General features: G+C 42.9%; 3 protein-coding genes across 4 annotated transcripts in view; 2 read left to right on the top strand and 1 right to left on the bottom strand.

Moving 5' to 3' along the window:
- The first annotated feature begins 1178 nt into the window (after nucleotides 1-1178).
- LOC115203852 (calcium channel flower homolog) lies at nucleotides 1179-10694 on the top strand. The gene is made up of 6 exons (XM_029768899.1): nucleotides 1179-1271; nucleotides 1630-1802; nucleotides 5382-5454; nucleotides 5590-5715; nucleotides 6139-6246; nucleotides 8836-10694. The coding sequence occupies exons 2-6, from the start codon at nucleotides 1697-1699 to the stop codon at nucleotides 8921-8923; spliced, it is 501 nt and encodes a 166-aa protein (XP_029624759.1). The 5' UTR covers nucleotides 1179-1271; nucleotides 1630-1696; the 3' UTR covers nucleotides 8924-10694.
- Nucleotides 10695-10760: 66 nt separating this feature from the next.
- LOC115203851 (RNA exonuclease 4-like) lies at nucleotides 10761-15753 on the bottom strand. Of its 2 annotated transcripts, none has more exons than XM_029768897.1 (9): nucleotides 15647-15753; nucleotides 14987-15217; nucleotides 14491-14834; nucleotides 14057-14209; nucleotides 12046-12239; nucleotides 11777-11865; nucleotides 11610-11684; nucleotides 11430-11504; nucleotides 10761-11332 (listed from the first exon to the last, which is right to left on the bottom strand). In XM_029768897.1, the coding sequence occupies exons 1-9, from the start codon at nucleotides 15680-15682 to the stop codon at nucleotides 11189-11191; spliced, it is 1341 nt and encodes a 446-aa protein (XP_029624757.1). In that variant the 5' UTR covers nucleotides 15683-15753; the 3' UTR covers nucleotides 10761-11188. The 2 variants fall into 2 exon arrangements, with proteins under 2 accessions (XP_029624757.1, XP_029624758.1); XM_029768898.1 differs by having other exon boundaries at nucleotides 14987-15254; nucleotides 15647-15734.
- A 4799-nt stretch (nucleotides 15754-20552) lies between these two features.
- The window catches only part of LOC115203848 (formin-binding protein 1), a 103243-nt gene continuing 96113 nt past the window's right edge, over nucleotides 20553-27682 (top strand). Inside the window, exon 1 of the mRNA XM_029768893.1 lies at nucleotides 20553-20881. Within this exon, the coding sequence (XP_029624753.1) occupies nucleotides 20858-20881 (24 nt within the window). The 5' untranslated portion in view covers nucleotides 20553-20857. The remainder of the gene's footprint in view (nucleotides 20882-27682) is intronic.

The following is a 27682-nucleotide window of genomic DNA, read 5'->3' as shown; positions in this document are numbered from 1 at the left end:
TCATGGAAGAGGGGAAGAAATGTGCCATACATAGTCAGGAAGGTACAGGAAGCAATTGAGGAGGTAGAGCGGTGGGGCGTTTCGGACCTCCCTAGTGGCTGCGCTACAGGTGGAGATGGAGGATATGCCATTGCAGATTAGGAGACAGTAGCTGGCAATGAATTTTTGGGTCAACCTACAGGGACATGGGGTGTCTCATCCTGTGAAAGGGATTTTACAGGCATGCTGGGAACATGAGCGAAGACAGAACACAAGCTTTGAGTGGGTGGGTAATACCCAGGCGAAGGAGATGGGACTGTATTGAAGGGAGTTTAGTCCAACGGTAGCTATTCCTGTAAATCCACCATGGCTACTCCCGCCTCCAGTAGTTCATCTAGAAGTGTTGGAGAGACTACAGATAGGGATAGGGAGGGTGTTGATCCATCTGATTTGTTTAAGAGAAGTCTGGATACTGTGTATCAGGATTTTGTGGCCATTTACACAGATGGCTCAAAAGATTCAAGGACAGGACGTACTGGGTCAGCATTTGTAGTGCAGGAATGTGGGTGGCAGTCAGGAAATGTATTACAGATCATCTGACTGTATATACGGCGGAGCTGATGGCCATACTTTTGGCCTTGCAGTGGGTGGAGGAAGTCAAGCCACACAGAGTAATTATTTGCTCTGATTCATGTGCAGTGTTGATGAGTCTCCAGTCCTTTAGCTCACGTAGCAGACAAGACCTGCTTTATGAGGACCCATGGCAGGATTAAACCGATAAGATTTACTTGGGTCTCAGCCCATGTGGGGGTGGAGGGGAATGAGACAGTTGATGTACTGGCTAAACAAGCACTTAGAAGTGGGAATGTTGATGTTGTAGTTTCAATGAGCAAGGAAGAGACAAATCCTGATATGGACAGTGATGGTGCAGAGATGGCAGGAGCAGTGGAATAGAGATACTCAGGGCAGGCAAGGCTATTTTTACAAGATTAAAGGTGGAACACAGCAAGTTCAATAAATTCTTAAATGTGAAAGAGATCTAGTATGAGGGACAAGGGGGATACAGGAAATTCGTTTTAAGAGTATATTAAGAAGAACATCATTAAATATAGTCTAAAATATTTTGATATCTTTTTTTAAGGACAACCGGGCTGGCAGCTAGGATTTTGCTTCTCCCTGTTTTTGGCCCACACTCCAGTACAGTACGAGGCGGTACTGCACCATAACGTTGGATGCCAACCGCCAATAAACCCCACCGAAGAAGACAGGACAGGAAACAGCGGACAGAGCAGGTCGTAATAATCGTAATTTTTTTAATGGTGTAAATGAATAATGGTAGCTGTATAATTTGAAAGAAAAACTGATAACTGGCAAGTTTGTTGGATAGGAAAGTTGGTATACATTGGCAGTTGACACAAGCTAACAGGCTTTGGCGACAGAGGCAACCGTTAGCATCTAAGCTAACCAGTTTGCTATATGAGCTATCTTGAAGACAAAACCATGCTCAGTTAATAACCACCATAGATTGTTATCTAGCTAGCCAGAGTAGAGACACGATCAAAGCTATCGTTAACACGAAATATATGTTTTTGTCAACTGTTAGCAAGATCATTGACGTTGGCCAGGTAACGTTAGCTTTTGTTGTCCTAGTGAGCCCCAGTCAATGGCCATTGTTCAATTGACTAAGGCAAGTCACTGAATAATTTATTGGGGCAAAATGAACTCCGACGAGGCAGCAGCTCCAAAACCTGTCATCGATGATGATGGCATGTCATGGTGGTATCGATGGCTCTGCAAAATCGCTGGGGTCCTGGGCGGAGTATGTAAGTAAAAGCTAACCATCCATTTTCTTATCTACTGTGGTTGCACCTGCTGACTGTATACACGACTGTTCGATTCTAATCGGTCCTGGCGCACCCGGCTTCCACGTCTAGTCTCTAAATCTTTTAATGGGGTCTATGCCTTTCATGACAGTGACAGATCATGAAGCATGTTTAACGTTTTTCCTCATGACCTATTCCTGGCATACTAGCCTATTTACAAAGAAGCATTTAGATTGTTTGTTTATTTATTTAACATGGCCAAAAATCGAATAAAACAAAGTTGTATTTGTCACATGCGCCCGATAAAATAGGTGTAGACCTTACCGTGAAATGCATACTTACAAGTCCTTAACCAACAATGCAGTTCAATAAGTAGTCATTTACTAAATAAACAAAAGTAAAATGAATTAAAAAGAAAAAAAGTAACACAATAAAATAACAATAATGATGCTATATACAGGGGGTACTGGTATCGAATCAATGTGCGGGGATACAGGTTAGTCGAAGTAATTTGTATGGTAGGGGTAAAGTGACTATGCATGGATAATAAACAGCGAGTAGCAGAAGTGTAAAAACAAGGGGGGGGGGGGTCAATGTTAATAGTCCGGGTGGCCATTTGATTAATTGTTCAGCAGTCTTATGGCTTGTGGGTAGAAGCCTTTTGGACCTAGACTTGGTGCTCCAGTACCGCTTGTCGTGCGGTTGTAGAGAGAACAATTTATATATAGGTCCTGAACGGCAGGAAGCTTGGCCCCATTGATGTACTGGGTTGTATGCACCAACCTCTGTAGAGCCTTACGGTCGGATGCCAAGCAGTTGCCATACCAGGCAGTGATACGAGTATTGCTGATACACACACAGAATTGTGAGTATTGTGCTGTTGGATAATGACGCTATATTCTCTTTAGGAAGCTCTGTGGATGTGCTTTCTTTGAAATATTACAGTGTTTTAGTCAAGGCCTTCAGTCTCCTCACTGAGCCCGTCTGTCTGCCCAGACAAAGCACTGGCACACCACTCTACCCCCACATCTCTCTGTACAGCGCTAAACCCATTGGTCACGTGTTCTGCGGCAGGTAGCCTAGCGGTTAAGAGCGTTGTGCCAGTAACCGGCAAGGTGGAAAAAATATGCCGTTCTGCCCTTGCTTCTCGGGGGCTGATGATGTCGATTTAAGGCAGCCCCCCTGCACCTCTCTGATTCAGAGTGGTCGGGTTAAATGCATTCAGTTGTGCAACTGACTAGGTATCCCCTTTTCCCTTGTCCCCTCACTGCACCAGGAGGCTGGGAATGGGCACAATCATAGGCTGTCTGCTTGCCTGACTGGCACACATCTTCTAAGTCATATCTATTCAGTGATAGCTTCCATTTTATAATGTTTGCTAGAGTATATCTTCCCTCAGGGACTCCGTGTGAGACCAGGGGAGAAGACTGCTCTTCTTATTAAAGCCATGGAAGTTCAAGGCTGACTGCAGGCATTGTTAGCAGAAACAGGATCCCCCATTTACAGTGAATGGAAAAATAGCAATCTTCGTGGTCAGTTTTCGTGTAAATAAATAAAAAATTCAATCAAGGTACCAATAATTGCTTCACTTCATGGACTAGCTAAAACTGCACATGTCATGTCTCCGTGAGACGCCATCATAACCGACTTAATTTGGCTTCAATGAGCCATTGAGTTTTCACATAGGAATGTATGGTGACACATGATCAATGGCTTTGTCCATTCATATATACAGTCCTTGTGTGAGACACAGAGTTGATGTTTGTGCTTACGTTGCACTTCCCCAGCATTAGGCCTATTGCAGCCCTGCCCTCCCTTCCCACCTATCCCTTTCCTGCCTTGCTGTGGCTGTTATACGGGAGTATTGGCCGCTGTATCACATTCCCATGCAGGACCATTGCATAGTCAATGGGCTCTGTATTATTCAGCATGTTGTAGAATCAGAGTGCAGGATAGGTCCTATATGCTTCCTCTGATGTTAGCTGCTGCAGAGTACTGCATGTATGTGTGTCTTGTGTGTGGATGTCTGTGGTTATATGGCATGAGTGTGCTAGCTAGCTGAATGGTCTTGTCTGGTATCATAACGTTTCATTTAATCACACTAGTATAAGATCTCCATCACGAGCCTCCGGAGTGGCGCAGCGGTCTAAGGCACTGCATCGCAGTGCTTAAGGCGTTCACTACAGACCTGGGTTTGTTCCTAATTGGCCCAGCGTCGTGAGGGTTTGGCCGGGATGTCCTTGTCTCATCGCGCTCTAGCGACTCCTTGTGGCGGGCCGGTCACATGCACAGTGTTTTCTCCGACACATTGGTACGGCTGGCTTCCGGGTTAAGCGAGCAGTGTGTCAAAAAGCAGTGCGGCTTAGCAGGGGGTCGTGTTTCGGAGGACGCACGGCTCTCGATCTTCGTCTCTCCCGAGTCCGTACGGGAGTTGCAGCGACGGGACAGGACTGTAACTACCAATTGGATTTCACAAAATTGGGGAGAAAAAGGGAGTCAATTAAAAAATGTTTTCTTCCATCAATCAGTTACTAGTAGCGTAAGGTTTCTCTCCTGATAGAAATCCTGAGCCGTGTTTTCAAGATTTGTTTATGCTGCAGTATGTAACTTTTTGGGTGACCTGACCAAAATTCACATAGAAATAGGAGTTATAGATGTGTCGTTCTCATTAAAAGCATGTATAAGAAGTGGCAGATCTGTTCTAAGTGCGCTATTATGCTTTGTGTTTTTTTTTTTTTTCCGGTTTTGTACACCAGTTTCAAACAGCTGAAAATACAATATTGTCGGTTATGGAAAATATTTCACAGCGGTTTAGATGGTACAATGATTCGCTACACTTTACGTGCTTGTTTTGTCACAAACTGAAATTAGGCAAACTATTAGAATTTTAGCAACCAGGAAATGGCTTTAGCAATTTTTGCATAGTGCATCTTTAAATGGTTTCAAACCACACAAGTTAATAATTTTGCCAAAATCAAAGTTGGGTACAAAAGACAAGATGAGCTGTCTCATCATTGATGAGATACTGTGTGAATTAATTTACTTAAGACTGTACCGGCTTGTGTGTGTACACAGTACAATGGATGTAATACGAGTAAGTATCCCATCTGTTCATTGTCTGTCCCTAATCATGCTCACAGTGTGGCCACTGGACTGGTAGCACCCAGCAGAGCCAACCAGGCAGTGTATAGCAGGGGCCTTGTAGGATCTTAGCAGGGGGCCTGTAAACTCTGATTAATACCCATCATCTGCCTCCTATTTGTCTCAAATATAGCTCTCTGCCAGAGAAGAGCTGAGCCTCTTGTGGTGGTTTCCCTGGTATCAAAACCATGTTTGTTTAAATGGCAAATGCAGGCCCTTGTGGTTTCTAGTTAAGCTTTATTTGATTTGAGTTTGTATGAATAAGGTTTCGTCAGAGTAATACCACTATTTCTCATCTCTCTAACTTGGAACAAAGCCTCCTTTTATTATAGTCTGTTGGTATTCATGGTATCCCTATTTGTGCCTGTATGTACTTGATCTGGTTGCATAATGAGAAATGTAACATTGCATGTAATATCATTTTCTCTCCCACTGAAGCATGTGCCATCTCAGGAGTGTGGATGTGTGTCACTGTCAACCCCTTAAACATCGCAGCTGGAGTATGGATGGTGTAAGTTTCAGTCTTCCACAATATGATCCTTATATGCCTACATCCAGTAGTGTGTGTGCCTTTGTGTGTTTGCTTGTATGTGTGTGTGTAAAAATATTCACCAGCGCCGTGTTAACGTCCTCCTCCTGTTTCAAGGTTGAATGCCTTTGTGTTGTTCCTGTGTGAAGTCCCATTCTGCTGCCAGTTCATTGAGTTTGCGAATGCAGTGGCGGCTAGAGCTGACAAATTCAAGCCATGGCAGAAAGCCTTCTTCTACTGTGGGTAAGAACTGGACTGAGACCTGCTGGCTTCACAGGTCTCACCTGTCCATTTGTCTAGGTCTAGAATTTAAATGAACCTTTAACCAGTTGATAAACCCACTACAGGTTTAATGTGATCCAGTGTTTCCCATACTCCTTCCTCGGGACACTTAAGGGGTGCACATTTTGGTTTTTGTCCTAGCACTACACAACTGATTAAAAATAAACCTTGATGATTAGTTGATTATTTCAATCAGATGTGTAGTGCTAGGGCAAGAATCAAAAGGTGCACCCCTTGGGGTCCCAAGGACCGAGTTTGGGAAACACCGATGTAATCAATCAATCCCCGTTTCTCTTATTTTTAGGATGGCACTTTTTCCTATATCACAGTTGAAAAACACACTTCATATTCTCTGTAATCAATCCCCGTTTCTCTTATTTCCAGGATGGCACTGTTTCCCATATTCCTGAGCTTCTCCATCACCACGTTGTTTGGGAATGCCATTGCCTTCGCTACAGGAGTCCTCTATGGTCTCGCCTCCCTGGGCAAAAAGTATGACTTTCCTATTTATACTTTAGTGATAACATCTTGGTTTGAATGTACTGTGTGTGTACATAGTGTATGTATTTTAGATGTAATTTGTTTCTTTCTCGCACTTTCTCCCCTTTCAGTTCAAATTTCTTAATCAACTTTTAGATTTTCAGGTGTTATTAATCAGTAACAAGATTCATTAAATGTAAAATAATGTAACGTCTTGTAACAGGAGAACTACTTTGTTCATACTCCTTATAACCTTGAGTGACAAAAAGTAACCCTGTGAATCTGTCATTCAACATTATATTTAACATCTCCCTGTTCTCTTTGGAAAATCTGACCATAGTTCTATCCTCCTGATTCCTGCTTACAAGCAAAAACTAAAGCAGGAAGTACCAGTGACTCGCTCAATAAGGAAGTGGTCAGATGATGTGGATGCTACGCTGTTTTGCTAGCACAGATTGGAATGTTTTGGGATTCATCAAATGGCATTGAGGAGTATACCACCTCACTGGCTTTATCAATAAGGGCATCGACGACTTCGTCCCCATAGTGACCGTACATACATATCCCAACCAGAAGCCATGGATTACAGGCAACATCCACACCGAGCTAAAGGCTACAGCTGCCACTTTCAAGGAGCGGGCCACTAATCCGTACGCTTATAAGAAATCCCGCTATGCCCTCAGACAAACCATCAGTCAAAGCGTCAATACAGGATTAACATTAAGTCCTACTACACCGGCTCTGATGCTCGTTGGATGTGGCAGGGCTTGCAAAATATTACAGACTACAAAGGGAAATCAAGCTGCCCAGTGACGCGAGCCTACCAGACGGGCTAAATGCCTTTTATTCTCACTTCGAGGCAAGCAACACTGAAGCATGCATGAGAGCACCAGCTGTTCCGGAAGACTGTGTGATCACGCTCTCCGTAGCCAATGTGAGAAAGACCTTTAAACAGGTCAACATTCACAAGGCCACGGGGCCAGACGGATTACCAGGACGTGTACTCAGAGCATACGCGGACCAACTGACAAGTGTCTTCACTGACATTTTCAACCGCTCCCTGTCAGTCTGTAATACCTACATGTTTCAAGCAGACCATCATAGTCCCTGTGCCCAAGAAAGCGAAGGTAACCTGCCTAAATGTCTACTGCCACGTAGCACTGATGTCGGTAGCCATGAAGTGCTTTGAAAGGCTGGTCATGGCTCACATCAACACCATCATCCCGGAAAGCCTAGACCCACTCCAATTCGCATACCGACCCCAACAGATCCACAGATGATGCAATCACATTCTACACTGTCCTTTCCCACCTAGACAAAAGGAACACCCATGTGAGAATGCTGTTCATTGACTACAGCTCAGTGTTCAACACCATAGTGCCCTCAAAGCTCATTACTAAGCTAAGGACCCTGGGACTAAACACCTCCCTCTTCAACTGGATCCTGGACTTCCTGACGGGCCGTACCCCAGGTGGTAAGGGTAGGCAACAACACATCTGCCATGCTGATCCTCAACACAGGGCCCCCTCAGGGGTGGGTGCTTAGTCCCTTCCTGTACTCGCTGTTCACCCACAACTGCGTGGCCAAGCACGACTCCAACACCACAATTAGGTTTGCTGATGACACAACGAGGGTAGGCCTGATTACCGACAACAATGAAGACAGCCTATAGGGAGGAGGTCAGAGACCTGGCAGTGGTGGCAGGACATCAACCTCTCCCTCAACGTGAACAAGACACAGGAGATGATTGTGGACTACAGGAAAAGGAGGGCCGAACACGCCCCCATTCACATCGACAGAGCGGGTCGAGAGTTAAGTTCAACATCACCAACAAACTATCATGGTCCAAACATACCAAGAAAGATGTGAAGAGGACACGACAATGTCGTTTCCCCCTCAAGAAGCTGAAAAGATTTTACATGGATCCCCAGATCCTCAAAAAGTTATACAGCTGCACCATTGAGAGCATCCTGACCGGTTGCATCGCCTGGTATGGCAACTGCTCGGCATCCGACCGGAAGGTGCTATAGAGGTTAGTGTGTACAGCCCAGTACATCACTGGGGCCAAGCTTCCTGCCATCCAGGACCTATATACTAGGCGGTGTCAGAGGAACGCCCCAAAAAATCGTCAAAGACTCCAAAAACCAAGTCATAGACTGTTCTCTCTGCTACCGCATGGCAAGTGGTACCGGAGCGCCAAGTGTAGATCCAAAAGGCTCCTTAACAGCCTCTACCCCCAAGCCATAAGACCGCTGAACAATTAATCAAATGGCCACCCAGACTATTTACATTGACACCCCCCTCTTTGTTTTTACACTGCTGTTACTCACTGTTTTATCTATGCATAGTCACTTTACCTCTACCCACATGTACAAATTACCTCGACTAACCTGTACCCCAGCACATTGATTCAGTACCAGTACCCCCTGTATATAGCCTCAACATTATTTTAAATGTTTTACTTTTGTTTATTTAGTAAATATTTTCTTAACTTCATTGTTGGTTAAGGGCTTGTAAGTAAGCATTTCATGGTAAGGTTGTATTCGGCGCATGTGACAAATAAGATTTGACTTGTCATGCTTTCTTCCCTGCTTCTTTCAGGGGCGATGCGGTGAGTTACGCCAGGCTGAATCACGAGAAACAGGGGGATGAGGAGAAGATGACCGGGACGACTGACGGGTCAATATAGTGAGATGGCTATCCCATCATCCCTTTACCTGTTCCCACAGAGGAACACGATCCTTAACCAAGGGACAATGATGTCATCCCTGCTCCTCTCTTCCCTCTCAGTTACTGAGTTTATTTATTTACCTAAATGGCTGCATCTTTGATGTCTTACTTGGTGTAATTTTTCCATATATATTTAATGTTGTTTGGTCCTTAGTGTGATTTTTTTTCCCCCCCATGACATTTATTGTAAAGGTTTAGCTGCTGTGCTGTTTTTGTGTGCTGTTTTTGTTTTCCTGGTTACCGGGGTTACCCTTTTTGGCAAGTAGGAAAAGTTATGTACCCTCTTAGCCAAACCGCCTTTCAAGAAACCTGGGCGATAGTGAAAGCTTTGTTTTTGTGAAGTCATTTCCCCAAATCATGTTACTCTCATTGTGCCGCCGGAAATTCATCCATTGAGAGTTATCCCAAACGTATATCCATTCCATCCAGTAAACCCAAAGATAACAAGTCCTCTTTTTTTGTTTTATATCCGTTACTTGCGATATACAATGGATGTTTAGGTTTAATGTACCTACAGAGGACCTCGGACACGGAACTATGATGTAACCGTGAATCCTAACAGCTTTCAGTGCATGTATAAGAGCTACTTTCTCAGCTTTTGAAGCATTCTAAAAATGCACTTCTAATCAAACAGCTGCATGTTGCGTGTATCTTGAGAAAACCAGATTATGAATGTGAGTTGAATAGCTATGCTGCTTTAGCACATCTTAACCTTTCAAATGCTATTGGTGTTCTCTTCTAGAACCTGATTGATCTATGCCACCTCAGAATGTTTGTGACCCTACATACAGTAGTGGGATCTGCCCCATGGAACCATGCTTTAAAGGACTGAGGGAATGTGTCTTGATTCAGGGACTATTTAGTGTGTAACACACAGAGCCATGATTTGCCTTTGTCCCTCAGTCAGGTGAAATATACAATGCTATGTCCAACCTCTGATCACAGGTACTAATGTGTTGTACAGCAACATGCTACTGTTGGGATTATTTCCCACTTTAGCTCTGGATTGGAAATAACTTAGTTACTCGTTGAAATGGTCACCCACAACCAGTTCTCAGGTAGGCCTATTTTGTTTCCTAGATACAGTATACCGGATAACTAGCTAACATGCTATTGCAGGTCACTTTAACCAATGCAAAGGTACTATCCACATGAACCAGCTTTTGTAAAAATTAATGAAACACTGCAGGAAAACCAGCGATAATCTATCACTAAGGCATACGATATAAAATACTATTTAGGCTCAAGTTCATTAATGTGCAACATAAGCATGTTAGCAGCTGTCTAATGTAGCTTCACTGTTACCTTCCCTGACACAGAAAGCAACTGGGTTGACTGCATGTTTCATGCAATAAACCAGAGGTCTCTATTGCCCATATACAGGAGGGACACTAATCCCTAGTTTATCATGATCTCTAGGCACAGAAGTCCTTCATGGCTACACTATACAGCACAGCTACACAAGTGTTATGGAACAATGGGCTCGTAGAAGGGAAGCGTTAATCTTAAACGTTAACAGGTTGCCTGCCCGTGCAGTAGAAATGAGAACTGACCTGTAGTTTGCTGTCAGGAGTGTGTGCATATGCTTCTGTGTGCTGATGTTGAATTTGGTTTGTCGCTTATTTATGTCATGATGATCTGGAACTTCAAAAGGAGGACACAAACTGTTGCTTATATGGTATTGTTCTCTCCCCATCTGACAAAATAAAAACATTCTGCCTTTTAAACAATGCCTGACTTTTCCCAGTTATTACATGATCCATGCACATAAGTGTAAAAACATTACATACTGCATGTGATTGAAGATATCAAACTTTTAATTCATGTTAAAGCCCTCAAATGCAACATCTTCTCTAAACCTAACTTGTGGATGTTAGATAAGAGAATACATTTTAAAACCCGATCTGAACAAAAAGAACACGGAAGAGGATGTACCAGACAATGAATTAAAGATCGATGCATAGTTGAAGGAGCACTAAGATATGAGTGATCTGGGCTGAGTGGGATTTGAATAAAGTCAATATTCATTTGAACAAACTTCTTTGTGCAATCCTTATGGGTCAGCGAACGAGATTCCTAAAATGACTCTTCACTAAGACATATGTGCGAGTTCACTCCACTTCCCAAAGACACTTGTTATTAATTCAGTCGTGCCACCTAGTCAATGGTTAGTCCACAGTCCCATTACAGACAGACGCAGTTAAGACTTCAGAACCAGTCAGGTTCATTTGAGTTTTGCTGATTTGGGCTTCCTTGGTTCTTTGGTCTTCTTGGTTAAGTCTGGGTTGTTATGACTAGCCTTGATCTCTGCTTCCCAATTTTTCTTCGCCATCGTGTACAATCTCATAGTCGCCTGGGCGTCTTGGACCTGCAAAACATTCTCAGACATTGGCTATGGCTCACAGAGGACGACTGTATATTTGTGATCTAGAAAATAAAAAAATATTGACAAAAAGCTGATTTACGGATGAATGTTCTCCCTGCTGTACTTTGACGTTAAGTATTTCCCGACACAGGAGTTTCAGAGAGGGCCGACCACTCTGAAAAGAAAATAACACTGTTCATATCTTGCTCAAATAGTGTTATTATAACCCCTTCTGTCACACATAATTACACCCCCCCCCCCCCCCAAAAACTGTCTTTACCTTCACAATTTTCTTGAAAGGTTTATACTTCTGGGTGTCTCTGATTCTCTTTTTTGGGTGATCCAAGAGCAAAATCTGAAAGATTTCAGTATGGAAAGTTTATGTAAATGTTGACAATGATGTCAAGTCAGGTTTTAGTTAGTGTAGGTTATATCATAGAAGTGTACCTTAAGGTCATTGTGAATGGCGTGTCCCACTAGCGTTCTCCCCTGGAGGATCTCAGCCACCTCTTTCTGTACAGTCTTCACATTCTCACCTGCAGCATATAACAGCATTGATGACACAAAAGTCACATTTGAAAACAATGCGCAGAAAATCTAGTCCAAAAATAAGACAACTGTTTTAGGGTTTAGTGAGCTTGTTGCCGTTTCCAACGCCATCATAAGAACATTAATATAGTGTTAAAAAAGGTCTGAGTTTGGCTCATGCTGGGCACCGTTTTTGATGTTCTCTGGCCGGATGCCGCTGACAGCTGTCCTGTAGTCTGTCACCTTCTCTGTGGGCTTGACGTGTTTGTCGTAGATGCACTTCCCAAACTGGTTGACAAGGGAGACCCGGGCTACGATGCTGTCCTCTCCATCTGGCCCCACACCCACCATCTCACAGTCCATAGCTACCGCCTTGGTTAGGCTGACGGGTGCCATGATGAACAGGGAGAGAAAAAGCCTTGGTCACACCAGAGAAATCATTTCATTCAAGTGACTGAAGAGAGCCAACAACATTCTGCTCTGTACTTATGGTGAAGTAAGCTCAGGGCCCATATCCACAAAGTGTCTTAGAGTAGGACTGCTAATCTAGGATCTGGCCATATTCACTGCGTGCACAATTATTAGGCAAGTGAGTATTCTGATCTTATCATTGTTTCTATTCACATTTTCGAACTCCAAACCATATAAACTTGAATGCTTATTGGATTTAATCATTTTCAGGTGATATGTATTTGTGTAATGAGGGAGGGTGTGGCGAAAGTGAGTAACACCTTATATCAAGGTGTGCATAATTATTAGGCAGCCTCATTACCTCAGGTAAAATGGGCCAAAAAAGAAATTTAACTGACACTGAAAAGCCAAAATTGTTAAATGCCTTTCAGACGGATGTGACACTCTTTAAATAGCAAACTATTGAGGTGTGACCACCGGACATTCAAACGTTTTGTTGCGAATAGTCAACTGGGGCGCAAAAAACGCATGGGGAAGAAAAGGCGCAAATGAACTGCAAAAGACTTGAGAAGAATTAAACATCAAACTACCAGGAACCCATTATCCTCCAGTGCCACCGTATTCCAGAACTGCAACCTACCTGGAGTGTTCAGAAGTACAAGGTGTCAAGTGCTCAGAGACATGGCCAAGGTCAAGAAGACTGAAACAAGACCACCACTGAATAAGATTCACAAGTTGAAGCGTCAAGATTGGGCAAAGAAATACCTGAAGACAGATTTTTCAAAGGTTTTATGGACAGATGAAATGAAAGTGACTCTTGATGGACCAAATGGATGGGCCCGTGGCTGGATCAGTAATGGACACAGGGCACCACTTTGAGTCAGGTGCCAGCAAGGTGAAGGAGGGGTACTGGTATGGGCTCTATCATTGAGGATGAGGTAGTTGGACCTTTTGGGGTTGAAGATGGACTGAAACTGAACTCCCAAACCTACTGTCAGTTTCTGGAAGATTGTTTCGTCAAACAGTGGTACAGGAAGAAGTCCTCAGCATTCTAGAAGGCCATGATCTTTATGCAGGACAATGCTCCATCACATACATCCAAGTACTCCACTGCTTGGCTAGCCAGCAAGGGCCTCAAAGATGCCTGAATAATGACCTGGCCCCCTTCCTCACCTGACTTAAATCCTATTGAGAACTTGTGGGCCCTTCTCAAACGTGAGATTTACAGTGATGGAAGACAATACACCTTTTTGAACAGCATTTGGGAGGCTGTGGTTGCTGCTTCAGCGAAAATTGATCGTGAACAGATCAAGAAACTGACAGACTCCATGGATGGAAGGCTCATGGCAGTTATTGAAAATAAGGGTGGCTATATTGGTCACTGAATATTTTTTAAAGGCCAAAAATGTTATATCATTGTCATTTTGTGTTACTTATCTGTTACACTTACTCTGAAGATTGAGAATAAACAAGTGAGTTGAGAGAAATTATTTTTGTAATTTAGTTGCCTAATAATTGTGCACACATATATTTCCCTGAGAAAGACAAAACTCACTTTTCCTTTGTTAAACATTCAGGTTTGAGGTTCAATAACATTTTGGATTGACTGAGAGCATTGTGTTAGTTCAACAATAAAATTAATCCTGAGGAATACAATTTGCCTAATAATTGTGCACGCAGTGTAGTCTGTTATAGAAACTGCTACTTTTCCAACTCAGCTGCTGCTGTCATAGAGCACATGCAGATATACACCTTACTATTAAGAGCTGCTGGTGTCCTCTAACTTACCCCTCAAACCCCCTGTCCTTGACCAGCGCCTTCTCTGTGGTCTGGGCATCTGTCTTTCGAGTGCCTTGCATCTTCCTCATGATATCTGCTGCCTCTGTCCCAACTGTGGCCTCAATGTCGTCAGGGTCCACGTCATCAAACCACATGTCCGATCTAGTAGAGGACAGATTATATGTATTAACCCCCACACACATTAACCAACACTGAGGTGCCAGTGGAAATAATGTGACAATTTGACCTTAGTCAGTTGTCAAACTTGCATCAAAACCTATAGAAGTGACTGAACACTCAGACACAAACCGTGCACATGCTTTTCACAACAGTGAGAGGTTGTTGAAGTCAAAATCTCAATAGTTATATATATATATACACACACACACCTGTCAAGATATTTTGCTTATGAGCAAAATATTGATAACACTGGACGGACTTACTCAGTGGGTTTCTTTTCCTCCACTTCCTCCATTTTCATCTTCTTCTTCATCTGTGTGTTACCCTCCACCTGGGAATTGTTCTGTTTCTTCTTCTTGGCTTTGGGTTGTTCTGTCCCCGATGTTCCTGGACCTTTCCCATTCACCTGGGATTTATTGGGAACGGCACTGTCCTTCCCTACTTTCCTACTGTTCACCTGCATGGGCTTGGCATCATTCACTGTCTTTGATAAGTCTTTAGCCTCGTCCTTCTTTGAAATGTCTTTAGTGGGTTTCTTAGGGACTTCCTTCTTTGAGTTCTGCTGAACTGGTTTATTTTTTACTGGCAGGGGATTGGATTTGAACACCTGCAAGTAGAGAATGAGCGAGCTTTAATAGCATCATAACATCCCATTTTAGACAGTAATGACATTGCACCAATGCCTTCAGGTCTGTATCATCTTTCCAAAATCTTTATCACAACATTTCTCACTTAGCTAAGTCATAACCAAGTCCTTACCTCTAGTAACGTTTTCCAGTTGGCTGAAAACTGTTTGGCATCTTTCGGAGGAAGCAACACGTTGGTTTTACCTTGATCTTTTGCCACTGGTTGTTTCTTGGTGTGTTCAAAAAACTTTTTCCTTAGTGGCTTCTTTGTCTTTTGGTCCTGGCTGGATTCTGGCGTTTTAGAAGAAGCAGCAGAGTCCGTTTTCTCTGGCTTGACTTTAGACATCATATCTCGAGGACTGAGCTTTGATTTAGAAAATATGGCTGTCAATTCTCCTCTTCGGAATTTTTGAGTGGAAGGCAGATGCAAGCTAACGTTAGCTAACTATAGCTGCTAAAGACAAGTTGCAGTGTAATGGCAGCCTGAACTTTCATTATAACGTTAGTCTTCACGTCTCATTTTAAAAAGTAAACATTGCTAAGCGACTAGCCTTTGACTTAATATGTGACAGCCGACTATACTTCAAACGTCCTGTTGCTCAGTAAATTGGCTTCTTGGATGAAGTTAGCTTGCTAGCTAGTTTTGCTAACATGTGATCAGGAGATCAAGCATTAGTTCGTAAATAAGCTAGCCAATTACATTTGCTAAAGTAATGATAATAATACAACTAATCCGTAATCACGGTTTGAACCGCAATAGTTCATCTCTACAAATACCTAAATGAATACTTACAAACTCGTTATGCTTTACAAACAGATATATACACATGCTTTCCGTACGTCGTGCTGAAATGTGTACTTCTGCAGTGTGTCACAAATGTGAATGTCCGACAGGAAACGAGGGTTGGTCTTGGTTCCTAGAAACAACTTCTTCTTTCATTTCTTCTATGCTATCATGGCGGTCCGCAAACAATCGCATGCCGCCACCTACTGTGCTGGAATGTACGATCAATCACGATCTGCTCAATTCAGCACTACCATGAAAAAAAAAATCTAAACCAAATAAATCCCTCACTTCTACCACACCCTTCCCAAACCCATTAAACGTTATCTATATCATGCTGAAACACTCCACCCTTATGATTGTTCTGCATGTCAACAACCATTTCAATCTGTTACCCCCAATATCTATTTTGCTGTCTCCGCAATAACCTTCAACCTGGCATTTCTGCTTTCCACATCCCGAGTCGTATTGATAACCTTACCAATAAAATCTATGAAGACAATTTTATTCATTATCAAAGTTCATGAGCACAAGATTTCTGAACAGGTCTCAAAACCATGCCAGGACCATCAGAAGCACCAGCCCCGACAGTAGGTCCACTTACTACAGCTACATCCATGTAAGCTCCATCAGTCCGCACTGTAGTTCTACCAATCTGTTTGACGGCCTCTGCATACGATACATCATGACTGATCCTATATCTCTGAGCCTCTCTAGCCTCTCTCTGTACCTGGCATCCACCAAATGCTGCACTGTGTTCTCCCCCACAATTACAACACTTAACCTTCACATTGCTTCGCCGTAATCATGTGCCCCTCCACACTTGGCACATCTTTTCTTTCCTTTACACTGAGCAGCGACACGCCACATTCTTTGTCATTTAAAACACTGCAGTGCATATGGGACAAGTTCTCTAACATTGAAACTAAGAAATCCTACCTGTACTTTTCCAGGCAAGACTTTCTCAAACCTCAGCATCACTGATATGCTTTCACTTCTTTGACCCTCTTTCCTACTGATCAACCTTTTGGCCTCAATCTCTCTGCCTCCCTTCACATAGACATAGATATTGGGACCCCAGTGAAGACTCTCCTCAATCTAGCATAAGCACCAGGGACATGGCTTCTCTTGCGGAGCCAGGCTACCACACAATATTAACAATCTACCATTTTTGCTTCCTACCTTGGCCCTCCTCATGCTTTCTTTACTAGATGCTCCACTGCTTTCTGTATCATGATCTCTCTTTTTCCTATCTTTCCACTACCGACCATTCCAGTCCTTGTCCCTCATCCTCCTGCTCTATATCATCACAACTGACACCCATATTGTTTGCGTTCCAGCACAGCTGTTGCTTCACCAACTTTTTCTCAATTTCCTCCATTTCATCCGCACTACTCACCCCCATTTCCCATTCCCCGAACTATGGATCAAATCTACGCTGTGCTTAGACAATGCATACAGCAAGTCCGCTTCTTCAGTGGGGTTTATCGGCGATTGGCATCCAACGTTATGGCGCATTACCGCCACCTACTGTACTGGAGTGTGGGCCAGAGACAGGGAGAAACTAAATCATACCTGCCAGCCCCGTTTCTCTTAAAAAATATAACAAACTATTTGAGACTATATCTAATGACGTTCTAATCAGTATATTCTTTAAACTAATTTCCTGTATCCCCTCTCCCACATACTAGATCTCAGCCTCTCTCTTTCCCTCTGATACTGCCCACGCTGTAGCAATACATGCTCCACGGTCTCTGTTTCCTGGCAATAATCACACTTTCCCGTTGGATGCTTTCCTATCACATTTAAGGTCTTATTCAACTGGCTGTGTCCCAGCCTTTATCTTATATAAATAGCCTCCTCTCTTCTGTCCCTTCCTGCCATCCTCCCCTCCCCGACCTTCCTCTGTACTTGAAAAAAATGCCTGCCCTCCACTGCTCCTGCCATCTCTGCACCATCACTGTCCATATCAGGCTTTTTGCCTCTGCCTTGCTCATTGAAACTACAACCTCAACATCCCCACTACTAAGTGCTTGTTTAGCCAGTACATCAACTGCCTCGTTCCCCACCACCCCATACGGGCTGGGTCCCTAGAAAATCTTATCTGTATACTAATTTGTCTAATCCTGCAATGGGTTTGTAGCACCTCATAAAGCAGGTCTTGTCTGCTACGTGAGCTAAAGGACTGGAGACTCATCAACACTGCACATGAATCAGAGCAAATAACTACTCTGTGTGGCTTGACTTCCTCCACCCACTGCAAGGCCAACAGTATGGCCATCCGCTCCGCCGCATATACAGCCAGATGATCTGTAATACGTTTCCTGACTGCCACCCCACATTCCTGCACTACAAATGCTGACCCAGTACGTCCTGTCATTGGATCTTTTGAACCATCTGTGTAAATGGCCACAAAATCCTGATACACAGTATCCAGACTTCTCTTAAACAAATCAGATGGATCAACACCGTCCATATCTTTCTGTAGTCTCTCCAACACTTCTAGATGAACTACTGGAGGCGGGAGTAGCCATGGTGGATTTACAGGAATAGCTACCGTTGGACTAAACTCCCTTCAATACAGTCCCATCTCCTTCGCCCGGGTATTACCCACCCACTCAAAGCTTGTGTTCTGTCTTCGCTCATGTTCCCAGCATGCCTGTAAAATCCCTTTTGCAGGATGAGACACCCCATGTCCCTGTAGGTTGACCCAAAAATTCATTGCCAGCTGCTGTCTCCTAATCTGCAATGGCATATCCTCCATCTCCACCTGTCGTGCAGCCACTGGGGACGTCCGAAACGCCCCACTACATATTCTGAGTCCTTGCCCCTGTATGACATTTAGCCTTTCCAATGAGGCCAGGGCTGCCGAACCATACGCTATACTGCCATAGTCTATTACAGATCGGATCAATGCAACATACATGGTCCTCAATGAGGAACGTCCAGCTCCCTACTCCTTCCTTGTCAGACAGAGCATCACATTTAGTACCTTCTTACACTTTCCCACCACTCTCTCAATGTGTTCTGCCCAGGTCAGTCTACTGTAAAAGTATACTCCAAGGAACCTGAATGCCCCCACCCTCTCCAAGTTTCTCTCATATAACATCAAGCATACCTCATCTCCCACCTTCCTCCTGCTAAAGAACACTTGAGTTTTCTCTACAGAGAACCTGAATCCCCACATTAATGCCCACCGCTCTACCTCCTCAATTGCTTCCTGTACCTTCCTGACTATGTATGGCACATTTCTTCCCCTCTTCCATGAGGCCCCATCATCTGCAAATAATGACATCCCAACATCTGGCTGTACTTGAGAGTAAACATAATTTATCATGATTGAGAACAACAGAGGACTAATCACGCTCCCCTGTGGTGTACCATTATCCACCAGGTAGCTGCCTGATAGAGACTACCACACCATCACATGGATAGACCTTCCAAACAGGAAATCCTTTATCCAGTTGTACGTTCTTCCTTCTATCCCCATAATATCAAGCTTGATTAACAACCCCTCCTTCCACATCATATCATACGCCTTCTCCACATCGAAAAAGACAGCTACAACAGTCTCCTTGTTCACCTGAGCCTTCCTGACCTCTGCTTCTAAGCAGAGCACTGGGTACATAGTTCCCCTTCCCTTCCTGAACCCACTCTAATGTGGCCATACTAACCCCTGCTCTCCAGGAAGTAAGTTAGCCTCTCCATAATCATACGTTCCATAATCTTACATACATGTGATGTTAAAGCTATTGGCCAATAGCTTGTTGGCCTCGTTGGGTCCTTCCCTGCCTTCCGGATTGGTACCACTACTTCCAGCTGCCTTGTAGTTTCCCCTCCTCCCACACTATGTTGTACAACACCAAAACCTTATCCAGTGCCTCATCACTAAGATGGGCCAACCTAACATAGCACACCTCATCTATCCCAGGTGAGGTTAACCCAGCCTTACCTATTGCCCTTTTCACCTCTGCCATAGTAAATGGTGCATTCAACACATAATTTACATCCTCCCTCCTATCCAGCACTCCAGGACGCTCTTCTCTCGTTCTCTCTCCCCCTCTGCCCCTCCTCTGACACATTTGCAGAGCTATGCCTTGGACAAACGCTTTGGCCATCATCTCTGCCTTCTCCTCATCTGTCACTGCCACATCCTTCTCACTCGTCAACACTGGATAATCCCACTCCCTTCTAACCCCACTCATCCTCTTAATCATCCCCCACACTTCTCCCACAGGTGTCGCCCTTCCAATGGTGTCACAGAACCGACACCAACATGACCTCTTTGCCTCTCATTAGCATAATGATTTTTTATACGACTAAACTACAAGGTAGCATGCTCTGCTGACACTGACACACAGATCAATAAAACGACGTTGTGTGATCCATATAGTAATACAACAAACCCTCCTCCATGCCCAAAATCCCCTGAACCTGCCTCTCTGAACAGATAACTTCGGGTTCCCAGCAATAACCACGATAACCACTGCCAATAGGAGATTGCGTAGAAAGGTTTTTCACAAAAGTACTTTAACACCAGGGAGCAGTGTTGTCTTAATGATTAATCACATTCGTCCTGTTTCAGAACAATACACCCAAATCACGCTTCAACATACAAGACAATACATGTAGGTCTACATTTGAAGTATTCTTTATGCATCATAACCTTTATAACTTCGATAATGGCCATGATATTATATGGCCCATTAATAATATGATGATTCGTTATTAGCGTTACTCCATATGAGTATCATGGTTAATTAATTCAAAACATGGACGGTTTAGGAGCACATCGGTGGCAGTCACCGCAGTGTAAAATACATATCATAACGTGATTATCAATTGTCACACGAAACAACCATCTGTGGCTCCGATCGCCCCCCCCCCTCCCCCCACTACGTAAACTCTCGTGCGTTTTCTGAGTGCACGCGCCTCCGCCGCTGTCATTGCGGTGCCCGCCCTCAGCACCGAACAGCAGCACCACATACTCCGTTTGAAGATTACGCTGCGGCTTCTGGCCATTTTGTAGAAGACAGAATGAGGAGGTGAAGAAAAAAAAAATTACGCACCGGGGAGGGAAGGACAAATTCGGAGGGCGCTCGCGAAGAGACAGTCAGCCTGAAAGCAAGATTTAAAATAAAAAAAAAAACCGCCTCAGTGGTTTACCATCGATACACCCCGTCTGAATCGTGGATTATTACGAGGAATCGCATTGGAACCATGAGCTGGGGGTCAGAGCTATGGGTAAGTAGCAGAGCTTTATTTATTAGCCCAGATAACGGTCTATTAGTGGCTATCAATAGTGGGAAATACCCCAAAGACTCAACAGTGCTTGCAAACCAAACCTGAATGTTTATTAGCTATGTTGCAATAACTGCTATAAAAGCCGTACCATATTTCCCAGTAGTCAATCAGTTCATTCCAAGGCGAATTCAAATTGATCATGTTCCCTGCCTTGACTGACATGTAGCCTAGGCTATTGTATTGATGTGGTCAATATGTTCAGTTCTAACTGGGGCAGTTAGGTTTTCCAGACCGATGTGCGTGTGGCTGTTGTAGATTGTACATCACAATGAGGATATTCACTGAGCTATTTTATTATGCATTCAGTTCAATACAATTCAACATAACACTAACATGCGTATCTGAAACACACCCCTTTCTTCAGGTTTCCAGGCAGTGCTTGTGCTTCAGCTATTTCACTGCTATTCCATTCCTGACCACATTAATTGATCTCCCTTGTTATGAGAAAGCTGAACGAATTGTAATAGCCTACATATGGACACTGACTACACATTATTTTATGTCAATGAATGCTTGGTGGTAGTGTGGTACCTATAAACTCTGAAAAGACCTAATACACTCAAATGCCTACATTGTATGAATATTGAACAAAAAGAGCGGCAAGTATATGATGGATTCTTATCAGTGCTTATGGGTTTTGTTTTAGATTTAAGCGGCCTACACACTTCCTATATTGTCTTGGCAACAGAGGAGAGTCTGAGTTGACAGTTGGAAGTTGAACAGGATATACCAGGGCTGCGGTTTCTCAGAACCTACTCTGACACAACTCACTCACTGTGCTGTATGACAGTCAGCTCTCCTCCCATGTCTCACACATACTCACGCATAGAACCAGCAATCAAGCAAGCACCATAATCAAAACTGGTTGTACAATGCTGGATTGTCAAAGCTCACTTGATTTAGCGAAACCAAACCGTGTGATGGCTGTCTGTCCAACTTTATTTTAAATAAAGGGGAGGAGGAAGAGGGTGAGGAAGTAAAATAGAAGCAGGGGGGAAGAGCTGAATACCACTGCAAATTCCACAGCTATGATGCCACATTTCATCGACCCACTCACGTGCCCTGATACCAAAATTTGAAGAAAAATGTTTGCTGTATAATAGCCTTGAAGAAAGGCTCTCACTTATTTCAGCTTGTCTGCTTTTGGTGACCAAAAGCAAGCAACTTAATTCTATATTCGAAGAGGGGCTTCAGATGTGATGGATTCCAAGATACAGGCCTAAAACAGACCACACACACACAAAACCCAAATCCCACGTAATGTGTCATAAACTCCGGCATGAGAATAAAGAAGATTACAGGACTGCCACAGCTATTTTTATGGAGCCCTAATAAGCAGTCACATCCTGTGGAATTCCTCTTGTTTGCCTTTTGTTTCAGAAGTTGTTGTTGTGCTGTAAAATGAGCCACTGGTTCCAAATTTACTGGTGAAGTGACAGTGTGGGATGCCATTAGAACCTGCTTGATTGCGTGTTGCGTACTTCACATCTGAAACATGCTTCAATCTCAGTGATAGGAACAGGGAAGTGGGACATCTTGTATGTGTGCTTGTGCTAAGTTCCCTGCCTCCTACAGATGAAGTTAGTTTTAGCAGATGGAGAAGCAGCGGGGTCTGGAGATGGTTAAATCTGGTACGTGTTTCACCTCATGAGAGAGACGGAGGTAGAGAGAGCCAGAGAGAGAGGTGGGGAGAACAAGAGGGCTACAAAGGGGTCAGTTCTCCTGAATTCTTCTCCAATCATTTCCCTGGTCCAAGTTTATGGCGAACACTTAGTGCTTCTGAGGCCTCGTATTTGTGCCATGACATCAGCCCTATTTTTCTTACTACAGTTTAGTCATTTAGCAGACAGACGCTCTTATCCAGAGCAACTTACAGGAAAAATGAGGGTTAAGTGCCTTGCTCAAGGGCACATCAACAGATTTCTCACCTAGTCGGCTCGGGGATTTGGACCAGCGACCTTCCGTTACAGGCCCAACGCTCTTAAGCGCTAGCTTATTGCCTAACCAAGATGCAGTGCTCTGCTGGCCAGATAACGATGATAGAGCATTGCCCCAGAGTGTTCCAAAACGCTTTCCTGCCTGCTTTCTTTCAGAAAAGCATACAGTGCTAATGTTCACAGCGGAGACGGAGCGTTTGCAAATAATGTATTGCAACTAGATGCTCAGTGCTTTGATAGGGCTGAATAAGAACCAGACACTCTTTTTTTTACGACCAAACAGACCTCTACAAGTGTGAGCTGGGGATGTACTGTAGCCTAGTAGTTGTAAAGCTGCTAGTGTGTTCGGTGTCCCTTGCTGTCATGCAAAACCCAATTTAAGAACTGGGGTCGGCAATGTCTTCGCCCTTTGTCCCGTGGTGACATTTCTGTGCTGTCATTTGTAGAACAAGTGAAGAGTTTATTTCCAAAACTATATATCCACCAATTTTTCACAGCTTTTTTTCTTCTGAAATGATTGCTTATGGGTACCCTCATGTGCGTTTAAAATATTAGTGTTCTATGATTTTTCATTCATAGATTTTAGATACAAAACGCTATGTCAATTGTTTAGCTGGAATGGAATGTTCATATCCTGTATATTTGATTGTGACATGTGGTTGTCTCACCTAGCTATTTTAAGATGAATGCTCTTATTGTAAGTCGCTCTGGATAAGAGCGTCTGCTAAATGACTAAAATGTAAAATGTAAATAGATGATTTACATACATATCTTATATTACTGTGTTGAATAATTTATTTTTTCTTCTAAATATTGATGTCACAAATGTATTATTTGTACATTTCGTTATAAAATGTTTTGTCATTTGTTACATTTGATTGTATAAAACCTAGCAGTACTACTTATATCTCTAAGAGTGAGGTGGATATATAGCATTTTGCAATAAAACGTTATTATTTGTCTCTCTGAAATTAAACCCTCAATTGATAGATTTTAAACATTGAACAACCCCATGCCATGATTAGATAGTGGGAAAAATACACCAAGCTCTTTCATAATTTCTTTAAAACAATAAAAGCTAATTCACCAACATTTCTGAAAATGATTATATAGCGTTTTGGAATGAAACTCTTCAAGTGCATCTTAACTTACTTTTGTAGGCCTATGTGTAGAACCAAGATGACACAAGAGCGGACTACCTTGAGTGGCAAATAAATGTTTCCAGTGTTACGTTATTTATTCCTACGTTATTACACTGATTGCTTTCTTCAAGGCCAGTTTTCTAATTTAAAATGATATGTGACAGAAAGGGAAGGAGTGGTGTGTTGCCACATGGGTCTTATCAAGCTCAGCTTATGGTGTTTTCGGCCTGAGCACACACAGAGTGAGGAAGTGATATTTCAGGAAGTGAAGTCAGTGTCACAGTTAAGCTGTGTTTCTCAACCACTCGAGAAGAACATCACTGGAGAGAGTTATAGACCTAGTGGACAGACTTCTTGTGATGTGACGCTCTCAGATGTTTCTGCTGGTCTTGAAAAGAAAAGGCGGGGAAAGACCAGAATAAGCTAAATAATGTGGTTAGGTTACCCATCATTAGAGAGAGAATGTTCCATTTAGGTAGTAATGGTACAGTGCTGTTTTGGTTAGTTGCTCTTTTCTGTTTAATTGAAAATCGTTCTTAGTTACTATCTGTTTTCAACTCTGGCTTCATTGTAACAAAGCAGCAGCTCCCCAATGCTTTTTGGAGTGGTTGTGAGAGTGAATTTGACACACAACTGTGTTCAACAAGAGTTGCTGTAGGCCTATGTGGTCATTCAACTTATTTATGTTTCTCATTAAACAGATACCTGTGGTGAGGTGTGTGTGTGTGTGTGTGTGTGTGTGTGTGTGTGTGTGTGTGTGTGTGTGTGTGTGTGTGTGTGTGTGTGTGTGCGAGTCATTACGAGTGAATAATACCTGTAATAGGCTACCGATGGGCTGACATAACAGGTTTAGAGTTATTGCATTCCATATGACTAGAATCACAGTGGTAGATTATAGCCTACCTCCACGTAATGATACTGGGGATGAATCTTGTCATGTCTAAATGAAAAGGAATAGGTCCATCGCCTCATTCCTTCAGCTAGTAGTGATGTCGTCCATAGGCTACTCCTACACTGCACACAGCCTGCCACTGAGGTAAAGGGAGTCTCAGTTAGATAGTTTATTGGAAAATCCATTAGAGTTCTCTCTCTCCTCTTACATGAGGTTGACTTCAGAAATAATCTGATTTCTATTGACCTGCAAACAGGCATTTTCCACTTGACACAGAGAGCAGAATGTTTTGAACATTGTAGACCGAACTCAGAAGTGACCCGGTAAATCTAACTCACATTCTATTGGCTCTTAGTTCTTTTGGACAAATCCTTTCTCTTGGCCTTGCAGCTCCGAATTCAGTGTTCTTATATAGTAGGCCTAGCTGTTGTTCCTCACTGTTATACTTGATGATGCAAAATGACATTCAAATAAATAGGCAGATTACTCCTACCTGTTCACTAGGTTTGTTTTGTTTTGTTATGAATACCTTTTCTCGGACCTAGTACTAAATATAGGCCCACTGGTGCCATATTTAATATATCATGTGTAGGCCTAATCTCTGTGGATCATTCTCTGGTCCAGAGGGCATGTAGTCTCTCCTGAGGTGGCTGTGTCCCTCTTGTAACCCAGCAGGAGGTATGAACACTGGACCTCTCCCTGCCTCTCTCTCTCTGTGTGCTGCCACAGGTCTCTGACACTACTCTGGGACACCCCGGTGGTGTAGGCTAAATTCTCCCTGGCTTAATTTCATCAGCCTCAGAAATGCCAATTGTTCTTTTTTTTGCGTAAGTAAAGGGTTGAGTAAGGAGACCAGTATCTTGTGTATGCACAGCTTAGTCTCAGCCCCCCCTCTCTCTCTTCCTTCTCTGAAGCTCTGCTGCACACAAACGCTGCTATTGAAGGAGAAAGTCACGGGTGGTGAACCGTGATTGGTTTGCAGTGGTACCGGGCCAGGAAAACATTTGGTAACTACAGAAGCACTGAACTCTAAACTCTAACACATTGCTGTAAAGTTACAGCAAATCTGTCACAGTTAGCGACTGTAATTCTATATTACATTACAGTACTGTAAAAAGCAATGCATTATGGGGGCTCAATGGCGTTCAGTTACACAGCTGTAGAATTACAATGAAACCTTGATAGAGGCTATATTTGTTGCACCCTTACAGTACCATACTGTTTTGTTTTGTATTTTTGGAATCTATAAACCTTTTCCTGTAAATCTACAGTATTTTACTGGCTATTGTGCTGCCAGTAATTTACTGTAATTCAGCACCACCCCCACAGAATACAGTACCATACTGTAATTTTGGAGCACTTGGTATTGTTGTGGCTCATCAACACATTTTGAGGCGTGCCTTATAAGAGGCTATACTTGTTGCACCCGTTAGTGAGAGTGCTGTACCAATTGAAGTGATATGTGGTAGTAGTTCTACCTCATTAATATTAGGACCCAAACACCATCTCATGACCATATCTCCACATTTCTAAATGGAGGTGTGTAAGATCTCCACCGAACTAATTCTGCTTCAGCTTTGGGAGTGCTTCCTTTGTTTAGACTATATGTAATTATGTATTACAGCATACCAATTAATAGTTGGTGTTTTATATCACTTGCACTTGTAGAGACCTTAACAAAGGCTTCTAAATTGGCAGTGAGTGCAGGGCAAAACAGATCAAAAGGACATGGCTAAACACTCAACCATTAAAGGTTTGATACTTGCTGCCACTCTGATCTATTCACTATATGCATTTCTTTATTTTGACTATTTTCTACATTGTAGAATAATAGCAAAGACATCAAAACTATGGAATAACACATATGGAATCATGTAGTAACCAAAAAAGTGTTAAACAAATCACAATATATTTTATATTTGAGATTCTTCAAAGTAGCCACCCTTTGCCTTGATGACAGCTTTGCACACTCTTGGCATTTTCTCAACCAGCTTCATGAGGTAGTCACCTGGAATGCATTTAAATTCACAGGTGTGCCTTGTTAAAAGTTAATTTGTGGAATTTCTTTCCTTCTTAATGCGTTCGAGCCAATCAGTTGTGTTGTGACAATGTAGGGGTGGTATACAGAAGATAGCCCTATTTGGTTAAAGACCAAGTCCATATTATCTCAAGAACAGGTCAAATAAGCAAAGAGAAACGACAGCATCATTACTTTAAGACATAAAGGTCAGTCAATCTGGAAAATTCCAATAACTTCAAGTGCAGTCGCAAAAACCATCAATCGCTATGATGAAACTAGCTATAACATTTATCTAAAACAGGCTATAGGCTACATGTGCACCACCAAGTCAGAACAGTATGCTAAGTTATGAGGGGGAAAGGTACCAAATTATTAGGGTGTAACGGGCGTCGTAAGGATTAGACCAAGGTGCAGCGGGAATGTGCATACTCATCTTCTTTATTAAATCAAAAGAAGGAAAAACAAACAAATCACGTATACAAAACAACGAACGACACTAAACAGTCCTGTCAGGTGCACAGACACAAAACAGGAAACAACTACCCACAAATCCCATTACAAAAACACCCCTATAAATAGGACCTTCAAGCAGAGGCAACGAGGAACAGCTGCCTCCAATTGAAGGTCAATCCAATGAACTAAACATAGAAATAGATAGACTAGACTGAACATAGAAATACACTAACATAGAACATAGACCAAAAAACCCCGGAACACATAAAACAAACACCCCTCTTACATAAGTACATA

Source organism: Salmo trutta, chromosome 12 (assembly GCF_901001165.1).
Source record: "Salmo trutta chromosome 12, fSalTru1.1, whole genome shotgun sequence".
Taxonomy (NCBI): Eukaryota; Metazoa; Chordata; class Actinopteri; order Salmoniformes; family Salmonidae; genus Salmo; species Salmo trutta.
Note: the sequence above shows the minus strand (reverse complement) of the source record. Positions and strands in the feature narration are given on the sequence as shown.

Excerpts from the sequence above, each read along its gene's own strand:
- LOC115203851 (XM_029768897.1), bottom strand. The coding sequence starts at position 15,682 with ATGTGTATATATCTGTTTGTAAAGCATAACGAGTTT. Across the intron at positions 12,240-14,056 it reads AAGGACAGGGGGTTTGAGGG|CCTAACCAAGGCGGTAGCTA; the intron begins GTAAGTTAGAGG and ends GGCACCCGTCAG. Across the intron at positions 11,866-12,045 it reads GCCAGAGAACATCAAAAACG|GTGAGAATGTGAAGACTGTA; the intron begins GTGCCCAGCATG and ends TATATGCTGCAG.
- LOC115203852 (XM_029768899.1), top strand. The coding sequence starts at position 1,697 with ATGAACTCCGACGAGGCAGCAGCTCCAAAACCTGTCATCGATGATGAT. Across the intron at positions 5,455-5,589 it reads GCAGCTGGAGTATGGATGGT|GTTGAATGCCTTTGTGTTGT; the intron begins GTAAGTTTCAGT and ends TCCTGTTTCAAG. Across the intron at positions 5,716-6,138 it reads AAAGCCTTCTTCTACTGTGG|GATGGCACTGTTTCCCATAT; the intron begins GTAAGAACTGGA and ends TCTTATTTCCAG.